Here is a 15,098-nt window from a genome sequence, read left to right as displayed (position 1 = left end):
CTTCATGTGACAGACCACAACAGACAAGCGTATTAGACAAGCGATGAGATCCAAATACCACCATGAGATCTTAAGCAGTGACTTGGACTCATACTACTTGGCTTTAGAAACCTAGCCAAAGCAGTGAGATAGCAGCCTCAAGATTAGAGGCTCCTGCTGGGACCAGGAAAGAAACTTGCCTCTCCAGGTGACTGTTTATATCTTACATGGACTACATCCATTGACCTGGACCTATTTAATCATTTAAAGCAAACATAAACAAAATTATGATTGACCTAAATCTTAAACAACTTCTATCTTCAAATAAAGAGTGAGGAAAATTCTGCATTCAGCTGTACATCAGTACATCTGCTCTGTATCAAGAATAAAAGCATCACAGGCACCAGAAGAATTTGGCCCAGCTAATTTAACATTTCGCTTCCCTGAAGGAAGGTGCTGGCCTACACTGACTGCTTAAGGGCAAACTGTCTGCAGTAGTATTGTATATTTCTATAATATTCTGTATCAAAGCAATAAATATTAGATATAATCTGTATATTAGATTTCATATTTATCTGATAGCTATTTAAATCTACACTGTCAAAAATATAAGCAGTGACCCACTCCTACATGGCAGCATATACTATTTGTGTGAATGTGTTAAAACTATCACATGGGTCTATATTTACATAAGACACTCTCGTTTATACAGTAGATTTTAATTTACATAAATTCTTACCATAGGATAGATAACTGTGTAAAGCTTGGATATTATTTGTTTCTATGATTCTGCATAATTACATTTCAGCATGAGGATTCTATCATTTTGTCTCATTTTTATGTTTTTTAAGGATAGAAAACAGAGCCTGATTGATAGACTTCAAAATCTCTAAAACGTTATACCAATATAGCACAGGAACACTTTCAAGTCCAGACAAAAAACAGTTTCATTGCTCCTAACTTTTTTCTTTTACATATATAAATCTCCTCTTTAAAGAAAGTGCACTCCTGAAAACAAGGGCAATCAAAATGTTTTAGCATTGTTAAGATGTAAAAGAGTGCTTCATTTGAGCATGATCTGCAGAAAAACATCATACATGTTTTTAAATAACTATTACAATTACTACAATCTAGGTGCACAAATGAAAAACATACATTAAATAAGCTGAAACTGCTGCTGGTCTCAGTTTGCTCAAAAAAATGGTTGGTTGATTCCTATTGTTTTGCCTCGTTTCTCAGTTATTAAAGATCTAATCAAAACATGTTCATTTTCATGGAGGTCAAAATGGCCAGTTATTTCCCTCTGTAAAAGGCAAATAATTGTTAATTTTTTGTACCTCTAATTTCAGAAACTTTTAAAAATACAGAGGTAACAAAATATTTTAATAAAGATATTTAGAAAGTTTATAACAATCAGATAACAATTTCTGAGTTCAGAGAACATTCAGATATTGTCCTCTGAACTATATATTGACTTTCCTTTGCTAAAGTTGATATATACTTCTCAGAATAATAATTTCTGTAATATCTGTTAGTGTTCATTATGAGTATTCATTATGGATGCAGCTTTGAGCAACCTGGTCTAGTGGAAGGTGTTCCTGCCCATGGTAGACGGCTGGTACTAGATGAGCTTTAAGGCCTCTTCCAACCCAAACCACTCTACGATCCTGTGCTTAAAAGACAGAACATAACGGCTTGTCTTCCTTTTTTGCTAAGGTTGGACTGGAAAGCCAATAAGTAACATATAGCCGCTACTGGCTGTTCTAGTCAGCACTGCTTTTCTACAGATGAACAGACCCAAGGGCTGACAGATTGCTTTCCCTTTTACCTATACCAGTTGTTGTAATTGGACGACTATTAACAAGTCTCCTTCCTGCCCCAAACAGTCCAAGGATTTCTGAACAGTCATCCAGTAATTCCTGTCTAAGGATTTTCTTCCTTACTGTGTAACCCAGGATCCCAAGAATCTGTGGTTGCATTGGATCACTTCTTAGTGTATCTAACATCAAGACTTCCAGCAAATGATTGATTTACTCTTCAACTTATGCCAGCACAGTTTCTGAAGATTCAGGCAGTCTCCATCAGCTTCTTTATGGAAACATAATTGGTGCTTGATATCTGTCTATGGCAAGAATTAACTCCCATTTCTCTTTCCTGTCTTTGTTTAAGCTAAAACTAAACAGGTAACAGCTTATACTTGGTCATGATTAGACAAAAGTATTCTTTACAGCTGTGTAAAAATGACCCCAAAAACTTATACTGTAGTGGAGTCTTTGCAGATTGGAGTAGTTTTGACGAAAAAGCAGTGCTTTTGTAACTGAAAGGCTACAGGAATGTTTCTAGAAAATTAATCTGCTAGACATTATGCAGCAAAATACATTCACCATAAAAATCAAACAAAGGGACAAATTCTAAATCCTACTTAGCAATAAATCTAAACTTACAACCTGTTAATCCTGTGTTTAAACTACTGAATAAAAAAAGAAACCATTCTTTTATTTTCTATAGTAATACTAATATTATACAGAAACTGTATTATATAATGTGTTTTCCTGAAATGTGTACTTTGTAAAAAAGCTGCAAAGTGTGCTTATGTGGAATGCTCAATAACACATAGGTAAAGCAGAGCATCATGTTATAGTAAGTCTGAAGGAACGAGTAGCCACTTCAGTTTGTAACCCTAAAATTCAAGCCTAATAGCACTGGAAATATAAATCAATCAGGTTAAGTGCTTGAAAAAGTATCTTTTTAGCTGTGATCTGAACAAGAGTTTTTAACTGGTTTTCCCCAGGCATATTTCTCATAATTAGAATGCAACTGTCATATCATGAATAGAAAATATTGTTCCCCTACACCAGAAAATACATACATTAAAAATATTTAAATAGCTATTCAGTACAGAACCTTCCTATGATTTGCTTCAAATGCTGATTTGAACTAAAGTTACTATATCTTTTTTCCATTGTGTCTCCACCTACTACAAAACAGTGTGAAAACAGTTATTACTAAGATATTAATTCTCCCAGAATACACCCAAATACCTTCCTCCAAACCCTTCATTCTTAGTTTTAAATCTCCTATAAAAACAGTAGTGCATGAATAATCAATTAAAAATGCTTCAGATAAATGGTTCAGCTCCTTTTCAGAAAAAGATGCAGAGGAATACTGATGAAAGATATGCTAGTTATGAAGTTTTCTTTGTTAACACTCCTTCACGACCCAAATCAGTTCTTCACTCCACGTTCCTGTATTTGGTAAACAAATTGTACAGTACTCTCAGTGTAGACTTCAAGTCACAATTTACAATATCTAGAAAAAAGACAAGGGAAAAACAATTAGTAACTTCATTAGCTCAAAACATTTTTCAGAAAAAGTGCCTATCCTCCATTTCTTTTCCTTGCTCGGATCCATATCCATGAACATTAGAATCACAAGTACAGTAAGAAAGAGTAGAGATACAAACAAAGTAAAGCTTTTAAACTGGTAACTCAAAAATCATTATTTCAACCACTTTTTGTTAGGTATACAAACGGCTAATGGTGCTGATATAGAAATGCAACCAAGGTTTAGATACCCATGAGACAAATTGTGTCTAGGTTTACACATATTTACATTACTGAATCTTCAGTTAATTGTGGCTGGAAAGTAAGTATTCTGAACAAACAATGAGACAGGAACCAATGGAACTCTCACATTAAGATTTGCAGAACTTGCATTCTGGGTTGCAACATCCTTTAGTAGGCCTAATTTCAGCAAGACAGCTAGAGGCAAGTTTAAATTTTCTGATGGATCTAAAGAAGCTAGGCATACAAGTCCCCCTTCTGAAAATGCTTTGGATCATTTGATGTACATGGCCTTAGAAACTCCATGTATAAAGTAAAGGAGTTACATGAAACAAAAAGCTGATGAATACTTTCTGTTTCAAAGAGAAGTTCTTGAGAAAATTAATGTTATTTCACAAGAAATCTATAAAACAAGCTGACAAGTACTACTGCAGCAGTCTATGCTAGTGCTTCAAGGAATTTTTAGTCTCAAACAGGGACTTAGAATTGCCCTCAGAAAGAACAGAATAGAGCAAAATAGAATTTGAATTAGAATTGTCCTATGACTTTTGACTCCACAGGAATTCAATCTCCTAATTTTGTTCTTGGAATTGCTCATGAAAGTGCCAAGCAGATGGTGTCCCATTATCTTCAAAACCTCCAAGCAGGCCTAGTAAATTGTATATATAATCATCAGATGGTTCTACCATTATATTTAACAGCACTGATATTTCTCATAGATTGTAAAGGGGTTATACATTGAAGAATGAATCCAATCAAATCTGTGCATGCTGTCCCGAAGCATATAAACTTTGAAGGGCTAAAGATATCAACTACATGTCAAACTGACATCCACACACAAAGGGTGAAAACACTCAAACCTAGATTTTATGCTGAGCTTGTGTATGGTCATGAAACCATGGCCACATGGTTTTGTGGCTCTTAATTCAATCAGATCAAAACTGCTTGGTATAAAAGAAAATGCCAAAAGCTAGAGGAAGGGCACACCGCTCCCACAGCATCAAGTTATACTCTGCAATACTGTCTGCATGTAACTCAGGAAGTTTCCTTTTCAGGCCAGTAGCAAGCCGCATAACACCCTCCTTTCCTAATACAGAACATCAAATGAGTAAAGAGATAACTTTCATAGGTCTTCGTGAAGTTACCAGAAGACTTCACTGCGACAACAGAATTCCGCAGAAAGCTCCAAACTAAAAAGCAGCATGCTCCCAGAGAAAGATGAGTTATTTTCATTGCTACATGTGTTTGACCTATATATATAACATTTTACTGATTGCAATTTTCAAAAAGAGAAACTTGATTTTGACTTTGATATACACATTTCAAGAAGTAATCTGAAAAAAGCTCAAACTGGAAATGTATTCATTATAGACTCAGTAGATTAATGTTCTGGCCCTTTTTAAAGTAAAAGGTCACAGAATGGTTTTTAATACCTTTTCAATTATATTGCAAATAACCCAAATAAACTGTTGACCCCATAAAAATCATTGGTTTTCATACTCATTTATTTAACCACATTCTTTTTTTCCACTAGATATGTTTTTCATATTCTAAAGCACTTTTCAGCATATTTTTTCCTCAAGAACCTCAAAGAAACAGTGTAGGAATTTAAAGAGTATTTAGTATACACATTTAGGGCAAGATCCTTTTCAATATGCTTCTGCTCACTGGAAATTTTAAGTCCGGGCATTGTGCCCAGTGTAACAACACATAAAACAGATGTGTTTTTCCATTCACATTGGGCAGGAAGTTTCATATTAAGCATTTCAATAATTGCACAAGAAATGTCTTATATATGCTGAAATATCCTTATGGCTTGATTTATACTGGAAAAATTAGCTGTCCCCTAGAGCAATAAATACCTGAAAAATTAAATGCCATAAGAATTTTAAACCTCCATGGGGAGTAAGGGATCACAGATACTCTCTGTTTTACTTGGATCCCTAGATTTCACTATTTCCCTCTTCTCTGACTACTTCAAACATAAAAGTTTGTGATACAGTCACCACTGGTTTAGCTGACTGTGGACAAGAATTCAAGCAATCAAAAGAAGGGAAAAGACAGGCTGCGTAGGTGCAGATTAAATGCCCAGGCAGAATAGGCTGAATCCTGAGACATACTTATTTTGTGTGCGTGTACATCTACTTTTGTTATGATGTGGAAGCCTGGAGGAATGGAAAATAAGCAGAATGGAGCAGAACTTGATTCAGTGATGTGTGCCTGAATCTCCAGAGCGTCATTGCTATTAGAAGTAAAACTGAGCATTCACTTCGATCAGCTCCTCAGGGAATGACAACCCAATATTATGGCAGGAAAAGACTGTGCATCATAGAACGTGAATCTGCAACGGGTCTTGAAAGCACATTTATTTTTACTAGTACGGTAGCTAACCAGCAAAAGCCTAGTAAACACCCCTGTTGGGAAGCGTGAAGCAGAAGCTACACGTTCAGCTCCTCCATGGTAAGAAGTGGCAACTTCTTAGAGGAGAAACCACAAGAGCACCCTATAGCACAGTGAATCAAGAGCACTATATCTAGCCTGAAAGGCTGGATTTAAACCCTTCTTTATATGGGCAAAGAGGAGTGCAACCCTGGTCCTGCTAAAGTCAGCAGCAAACCCTTCATCTTCCCCCAAGGCACTTTACTTTCAGTTTCCAGCTCTAAATCTAATTTAAATATCCATTATTAGGTCCTGCATTCAAAGGCAGTTATGTGAACATTTGAAATTCCTTATCCACAATACCTACTTATTTTGTGAAAAACTTCTAAATTACACTGGAATACTTGAGGTTTGCTATGAAGATGCGGGATGGGGGAAAAGGGAGCAACTGGAGCAGTTCGTATCTGCTGCTTACACCATTCACAGCTGTATGCTTTTTCTTTCAGTGAATATCTGAGTATTACTGAATATGTTTGGTCATGCAAATATTATCCTGGCCATTCAAGAAAGGAAGCCTTGCAACATCTGAAAGTGTATCTAACAGCCGCTTGAAATACAGTTACCTGAGCACTTCAAAATGTATCTTGACTTTCACTCTTTGTTTAATGTTTTAACCACTGTTTAGCTATACCATAATCCTATGAGATCCATTGCAAATTTTTAAGAACATATAAAAAAAGTAGAATAGATACCTTCTGGTCTTGGCTTTGGTTTTTCCAATCCACCATCTTGCATTAGCTCAAATGCGAAGGATACATTGAGGACCTAGTAATGCGATAAAGGTACTCATTATTGTGAACTATATACAATATAGGATAAATGGTCAAAATAAGATTTATTTAAAGCTGCAGATCCAGATGCTAAGAAAGAAAAAATAGTCAGGGCTCTGTATATCAATGGCAGATCTGGTCTGTGGAATCCAGACAATCCATTGTTTTATTTTTTTCTGGGTGGCGATGGTGGTTTCAGAAACATAAAAGTAATTGAAAAATAACATGTGGACTAATATTACCCATAGAAAAGTTAGTTACAAGTAAGAACAGCCCACCTCCTGCAAGTTTGAAAATTGGAACATGATGGCCCGTGAAGCACTCTTATCTTGAATAGACAACTGAATTGCCTGGATAGCAACAGACATTCGAGTAATAGTTGGTCTTAAAATGATAGATTGTACATATATGCTTTTATGCTTCCAAAAAACCATTAAACCTTTCAAATGTTAAATTCTTGGATTCTCAACACAAAAACCCAGTTCAGTCAACAATTCATGTGTATAATTTCTTCTACACTTACTGAAGACTAAGTCTGGTTCAATGCATCACAAAATGGCTGCCAAAATCAGTTCTTACTTGCTAACCTCTTCATCATTAACATAATTTTCCCTTTTATTCCCGATAAGCATTAATACTGAGATCTTAAAAATGTTTGGAATTGGTTACCAGCACATTCCTATTACATCAAACTTATGCAGAAAAGTCTGTGTCATCTTTGAACTATTTGACATGCTTATGTCAAATAAATATTTGTTTTTAACAGAAAAATGAAATCTAATTACCTTTTGATCAAAACTATCAGGAGTCAAGAAAAAGCTATGCAGAGGAACAAAATAGCCTTCTAGGAGACCCATTAGCAGGACTAAGTACACACCATCTGCAAACTGTAAAACAGACATTTCTCAGGACATTTACTGAAAAATAACTCATTGCTTTGCTTAATGAACAAGATATATATTGTATAATGCAAAACTGTCAACAAAATACTAATACAAATATTTTAAATTGCAACAAAAAGTTTTCATCTCACTTCTTTGATTCCTCTTATTTAGTTAGTACATTCTGCTATGTCTTCTCCAAAACTGACCTAATGCTAAAATACACATGCCGAATAAAGTTCCTGGGAAGAGTGGCTGTCAGTGGCTCTGAGGTATGCCTTTGCTTTCTATTCAACTAGTTGCAGGGAATCAGAACAGCCACCTTTCAAGCTCTCAAACAGCATGCATTCCCTGAGCACAGAAAAGTAGAATGGAGGTGCAATCTCATGGCTGCACTTAAATCCAGTGCATTGGAGGAAATAAAGGAACATCTTCATCCATGTTATGTAAGTCTGTGTCAACCTAATTTTAAGTGTAATTACAGATGGAAGATATGTAATTGCTATATGATAATTTCTATCTAAAAAAATAGCAAAAAGATTTTGATAAAGGCCTCTCACTCTTACCCCTGTGGCATCAGGTCTATCAATGTACTGAGAGATGCTCATAATCAAACTGAGTTATCTGAAGCAACCCATCACCTTCCTGTAGTAGGTCATTTTCTTTCAACTGACAGAAATACAATCTCTCATCTCAGGGAATACTGTTTCAGATAAATGCTTAAGGGGTTTCTAGCCACATCTGAGTAAATATTTTTTTCCAAAGCAAATACTGCAATAAGCAGGCAAAGGGAACACATTTCTGAAAGCCCTTACATATTATTTCCATCTGAATCTTACCTTTGAAAAATCTCTATGAGATTGACAGCTATTTAAATAAACCAGAGAGTCTTAATAACATGAATCAAGCATAAAATAAAAGCCTGTCCTGAAGTCACCTGGGGTTTTTTTGATACCATCCTTCCTGTCTGACCTTGTAATTTGCTTATGAAAACTGCTGCAGTTGTTCACATGGGGTGGTATTAATACAGCAGGATTAAGCTTTTCTTTTAGATTATTTTCAGCCAATTTAGCAGTTGAGAACAAGAAATAAGACCATGTACCACATAATTTCTGTGCTGCAATCAAGCCTGCAGCCCAACTCTACAGCTGCCTATACACTTGAGTAGCTTTACTCTCAAGAACGTGTCTTACTGAATAGAGTCATTGTATTCCCGTATGATCGTATGCTTATGTGAAGGCAGGCAGGAAACAACTGTTCAGCTTGATGCTGGATCAAATCAAGCAGACAGAGTTCTTTCCTGACCGAAACAAGTACAGGTTTTGCTTACAGCACTTGGCAGCACCCAAGAGGTAGCATATATTAATTAATTTTTATGCTAATGGAAGCGCAAAACAGTTTCAGAAAAATTAAGCTGTCCAATTGGTGATGGTCTTCATCACACAAACATATTTAGAAATGAAGGGTTTCCTGCTGAAATAACATCTTAGAGCTCAATCAGTAATAACTCAATGAGATTTCTGGATAAGGTTCAGGGCATAGTGCGCAACAGTGCAACTATCCCTTCATTTTATGAAAGGCTGTAAAATCCTACCTGAGTCTCCAGTTCAGTGACCTCCAAATTCAATTTATTTAGATGCTTGTTAACAAAGGTGATGAGAGTCTGAAATATGAAAACAATTACTGAAAGCCTATTCAGTAGCGCAGCAGCTCAACATATGCAGTATTAACTTCACTCACAAGAGAATCTGCATGAGCAGAGAGACTGCAACACCATCTTAACTGAAATAGAACATTAAAACCCCCTTTTTTTTCTTCTCAGATTGAAGAACAGAAATAAAATGATCGTGATGTATATAATAAAAACACTGTTAAAACACACTAATTCTTAAAAAAAAAACCCTGTAGCAGACTATAGGGAAGTGGGTAATTGGACTCCACTCAAATCTGACAGCAGCCAAAATACTCTAGGTCAGACCCCTGGCAGCTGTAAACTGGATACCTCTTTAGCATCAGTATACTCAATCTACCAGGCAGGTTCTACTTAACATACACTTTGTGAGAATTTCTCTTTGATGGAAACATTGATAACTACATGTTGTTCTGTGTTCCAAAGTTAAGTTTATGCTGCTGAACATGAATAAAAAGTACTATTATAGTAATGAATTTGTGTGTTTGTTTAAGCATAAAGCTTAATTGTATTTAATGTATGTAAACTATGTCAATTATGTATTATATACATACACACTCACTACATATGTAGAAACAGATCCACAGAAACATGCACACATCATGTAATTTCAAAATTAAAGCTTTCCAACCTTTTTCACTACATTGAGCTTGTCTGGAGCATGGTCAAATAAAGTGTCAAATGCGTCTCTTTCTGAAAAACATTCAGAGATATTAATATCTTGAGCAGCAGTTGTTCAAATGCAGAATAAATGCTCATTAAGGCACATATTGTTTGAGACAACACAGTCAGGAAGAGGTTTCATTATAGCCCCTTTGTATTCCACGTACCATGTATTTTGCATACTGTTCTCTTGCTATAAGCTGCTAGGAACTTATTCTCTGCAAAAAGCATGATTTTCAAGCAGGATTTGGATTACCCAATAACCCTGTTTTTTAGAGATTAACAAATAATGGTATCTTAATGCATAAAACCTTAATTGGACAGAAACAAGGAGCTAAATAACCAAATCTTTTCTTGCAGAAGGACCTGAGTTCACATCTAGAGTCAGTACATCTACATAGGAAGATTTTCCCCATGGGCCACTGACTGCATTGTGGTCTGCAAGCCTCTTAATCACACAGCTGCAATACAATCCTTTGTATAGATGTTTTGGGGCCATTCTGATATGCAATTTAGGACATTATCAGCAGAACAGGCAACCTAGGGTAGCATGACTGGAGTGCTACCATAGCCGCATTCTGAAGAAAACAGAAAAAACAATAAATATAAAAAGGTACCAGAGCTTTTTCTGAGCAATTTCCATTTTGACTACTACCTGAATGATAGTGACTGACTCTATGAAAAGCTACATTCATACTCCTCAATAGTATGAATGCTAGATCCAAAAGCATTTGTAGAAGGTACACTTCATACAAAGAGTGCTCTGGGATATATCACTGGGAAAAGGTCATGCATGTAGCCTTTTAGATCAGCTCTAAGGCAGCTACTGAAATAAAACAAAAAGCAAATGCTAAATTTTGGTGGGACTCCACCTAAGCTTCTCAGATACATGTTTTCTGTTGGCCAGGCCTCTGGCTAGTCTCACTACTTGCAGTAAGATGTACTAGACACAGGAACTTGCATGGTGTTTAGGCCTGCCAAATAATGACTCAAAGTCATAAAAGCATAAGCAAGTAATGCATGCAAGAATGCCAACAGGTTCACCAGCTAGTTTATGATAAGACATTTCATATTATGCTGTGAACTTATGACCATTATTACTATTACAGTAATGTTCTAGAGGTTAAACCATAAAGCACCTGCAAATTAACACATGCTGAAAAGCAATGAAATGTGTTTTAAAGATGGTCAGACTGATTTTTATGCTTTTTTTTTTCCTTTTGTTAACTGCCACAATAGCTTGTGGTGCATATATTTATATATTTGCCAGAGCGACTTGAAATCCACTGCTTCCTTGCAGTTTGATCGAAGTGGCCACGCACTGCAGAACTAGTGTTTACTTTGGCTGCCTTTAGAAAAAGAAAATAATCAAACGTACTTACCATGCCTTCCTGATAATGCCCTATGAAAAACAAAAAGAACAAAACACAGTTATATGCAATACACTTGCAGGCACTGTGCTGCAAAAGACAACATCATACATGGCCAGATCTTCAGCTTGTCGAATGCTGGAGCAGATTAACAGAATTAAGAGTACCTTTATCAAGTCACTCTAACTGAGATTCTGGATTAGTCCACAGTCCATCAGTTTAACATCTCCTGGCTTCACTAAAGTCTCATGGGAACCCAGATCTCAGATATCCTACTATTGAACCAAATCAACACATCTTGCTTGAGTGAAGGTGGCTTTTTCATACTGATTTTTTGAAAACTTTTCCATTTGCTTTTAAGATGCATTTACCAAACCAACTATAATTTCAGCCAAAACAATGATTGAACTTGGTTCCTAACACTGAAGGATTTTACTGCAGTTGATTCCTTATATAACTAGCACACATAAGGAAATCCATAAAGATTAATAATAAGTCAATAGTCTGGTTTCCATTCATTCTATTAAAAACTAGGATATTCTATTATTGCCGTCTGTTAATTTGGAATAGCTTCTCTGTTAAACATTGTTTGGTCAGATGACATATACAGGGCTTGATACCATAATTTTAAATCTCCAAAACACCTAAAAATAGTCGTATCACATTCCTTTTTGAAATAATCTAGTTCTCTATCAAATAAATACCAACATAAAAGAATGAGGCATATCTTCCTTGTTTGTTTGAAGGACTTTGGAATAATAAGAAATAAATACAGAAATAAATTAATAGAAGATAAAGTAGAGCTTCCCTCTGTCTCCTCTTTTACCATGGTTTCCTGCTTTTAGTTCCCCGGCTTTGTATTTCCTCACCCTTTTGTATTTTTAGATGCATGTTTGCAGCTCTTGAGAAGGCTAAAATAGAGCCACTGGCTGATGCGTCATCTTCCCTGGAACCCCAATACCAAAATCTAAATATCAGCAAATGTTTGAATTTCTGAGACACATCTGTGTTCAATTACTGAACTGCTGGCAAAAGTGGTGTTGACATACTCAGTGTTACCAGTTATTTCCTCTTGGATTTGTCGAGACTGGAGGATTCCTTCTCTTTTCTGGAAAAAATAAAAAAGTGACATTTTTCACTGTAAAGTTTAATGCTTAGGGTACAGTAAGAAAATTATTTGTGATCCACAAACATAATTAGACAAGAAACCTGCAAAATAAGAACTTTTTTAAAACAAACTTACAGCAATAGATTATTTCACTTTGCAAGTATTTCGGAAAACTCTTTTGTAAATTAACAAGAAACTTGAAAACTCCACCTGTGGAAGGAAGCATTTCTTTTCCTTTCTCCATTGTTCTTAATTCACTTTTATTCTAAAGGCCCCAATTCAGCAAGACGTTCGAAACACCTAAAACCATATGTAAGTATTTTAGTAGAGGTATGTTTAGGTGAGTTGAATTAAACCTTGTATTTCAATGAACAGATTGGCAGATGGTGCCCATGCTTCCCTTTCACATAATTCTTGCTCCCAGACTATCAGCTCTTTCTGCTCTGTTCATACATTTTCTTTCTTGCCTCAGTGGTTTCCTTTTCTGACGTCTCTCCACAGAAAGAGCTCTTTTTGCTCGTGATGGAAAACCAAAATGGAGGATGATCCATTCACAGTGTGCTCCAGACCCTAGTCCTTCTTGGTGTTAACACATGCATTGACTCCAGTGCTCCTCAGATTCAAGAAGCCCTTCATACACGGTGGTGAGTGGCTTGTGTCTAGAAGCTGTACACAAAATGGCAGAAGCCAAGTCAAATGGTTGCTATTTGAGTCAGTTGGAAAATGAAGGAGTCTAAAAAATTTGACATTGTTTCCAGTATGCTGATCATAGTCATCTGTTGTCAGTGTAAATACTGCACATATGTTTTGCCTCTCTTTGTGTTCTTGCTGTTAATTCTATTCACTGGAAATAGTAAGATTTTGCAATACAGAAAGAAGAGTTGGGCAAATGCTGACGACTTCATATAAAGTCTAGACATTAAGCAATTATTCACGATTCTTCACTCCTTGTCATACAAGGAAAAGAGAAAAATAAATTTATGCTGGTCCCAAACTTGCCTTCTACATAAAAAAAAGGGGACTAACCTTTTCTAGAAGTCCTTCATGGCATGTGAACTGGAGCTGCTGCTCTTCCCTGCCTTCGAGAAGATAGCACATCCCCTACCTGAGGCGTGTATGATGGTGCTGAGGATTTGGTCAGGCTTGAGTTTAGTATTCCTATGCTGCATTACTAAAATATATGAGGATCAAACTTAAGTTTCTGCAAGAAAGCCACACATGGCACTCTCTGGGTCACCCCAGACTGGCACTTGGAATAGTCTGAATTGTCGTTTTAGCTAGATGATATTTTCAGGGTTTTTTGCTTTTATTTTTTGAAACCCTATTATTATCTTGCATATAGTTAAAAATGTATTTAGGAAAGACATTTGAACATTAAAAAGAGAGGGTGATGTCCAGTGTGTTATATACTGAAAGAGGGGGCACAGAACAGCTGCAGAGACATCTGCTGTCACGTATCTTGAAAGTCTGAAGAAAAACTACATCATTTAGGGCTATCTTCATTTATAGCTTGCATAGACAGCAGTAAGTACTTGCACCTAAAGTTACCGTATAGTTCATGGCAGCTCAAGTTAAAATTCCACTCTAGGATTTTTGTTTATTTTCCCCTTTGCTGCAGGGTGAAAGGAAACTTTTATTTCCTTCTGATGATGACTCCAACATGCCAACAATGCCTTCTGAAGCAAAAGCCCTACCACTTGTCTCCTAGAGGAGTTGAGCATCAGCAACAGCAACTGTAGAACTCAGTGCCCAGTCCACTTATATGGGAGAAGAAAAAGGCTTCTTTTACTTCACCTTCCCTCTGCAAACATGCAAAAATTGCCTAAAACATAGTCTAATACCGATATAAAACATTTTCCTTTTTGATAAACTGCAATTAATATAACAGGAATTCTACATCTCAGTCCTGTTATTGACAAATAAAAAAATAAACCAAAACAAAAAAAACAAAACCAAACCAAGAATCCAAAACAAAACAACAAGAAAAAAAACACCACACAACCAAAAGATCCCAAGACATCAAGCCCTATTTTTGTGTCTGGCATCTGATCACTAACAGTAATGGGATTTCCACACTACCCAAATATGACATGCATCATCTGGACACTTACTTGACCACCACATGTCAAGATGGACTTTCTTATGCTTTCAATCTGTAAAAAGACTGGTGAAAAAATCCCAATGGCAAAAATATGAATGGGCCTTAGAAACACTAGTCTAAGGACCATCTCTGTGAAGGCTGCTTCCCATTCATCTTTCACAATTTAAAAACTCTCTGCCTCAAAATTTACCCTAACACTGATGTCACCTGTTGTGAAGTTTGATTTATATTAAGACGGAGAATGACGTGATATTCCTAAAAATACAAAGAACTGACACTGAGGATGGAAAGACTCTCCAGCAATGTTCCTTAAAGACAACAGTGGCTATAACTGAAATAACAAATGATAAAAATGAACACCTACTATTTGAAAGAAATGAGGCATGAGTTGAGATTCACCATTAGAAAGAAAAGCTGGACACACATTCCAGTGACCTCAGGGACAGGCCTGGCATTTTCTTCCCTCTCAGCTGAAAGACACTCAGCTGTGAAAGATGTTCTTAGTCACTTACCATTTTAAATTGGTGACTAACC

The 15,098-nt window shown here is 36.2% G+C and overlaps 1 protein-coding gene across 2 annotated transcripts in view; it reads right to left on the bottom strand.

The window, feature by feature from the left end:
• Positions 1-3,033: 3,033 nt before the first annotated feature.
• PARVA (parvin alpha) overlaps positions 3,034-15,098 on the bottom strand; it is a 60,445-nt gene continuing 48,380 nt past the window's right edge. For both annotated transcript variants that reach the window (XM_062620171.1, XM_062620172.1), the window contains exons 7-13: positions 12,405-12,463; positions 11,368-11,387; positions 9,954-10,015; positions 9,227-9,295; positions 7,537-7,638; positions 6,674-6,746; positions 3,034-3,288 (exon numbers count right to left, since the gene is read on the bottom strand). In XM_062620171.1, coding sequence (XP_062476155.1) covers positions 3,212-3,288; positions 6,674-6,746; positions 7,537-7,638; positions 9,227-9,295; positions 9,954-10,015; positions 11,368-11,387; positions 12,405-12,463 — 462 coding nt within the window. In that variant the 3' untranslated portion in view covers positions 3,034-3,211. The remainder of the gene's footprint in view (positions 3,289-6,673; positions 6,747-7,536; positions 7,639-9,226; positions 9,296-9,953; positions 10,016-11,367; positions 11,388-12,404; positions 12,464-15,098) is intronic.

This window comes from Pezoporus occidentalis, unplaced genomic scaffold (assembly GCF_034315485.1).
Source record: "Pezoporus occidentalis ecotype Australia unplaced genomic scaffold, CSIRO_AGI_Poc_V1 ctg22, whole genome shotgun sequence".
Lineage (NCBI taxonomy): Eukaryota > Metazoa > Chordata > Aves > Psittaciformes > Psittacidae > Pezoporus > Pezoporus occidentalis.
The sequence above is the reverse complement of the archived record's forward strand: the minus strand, read 5'-3'. Positions and strand labels throughout refer to the sequence as shown.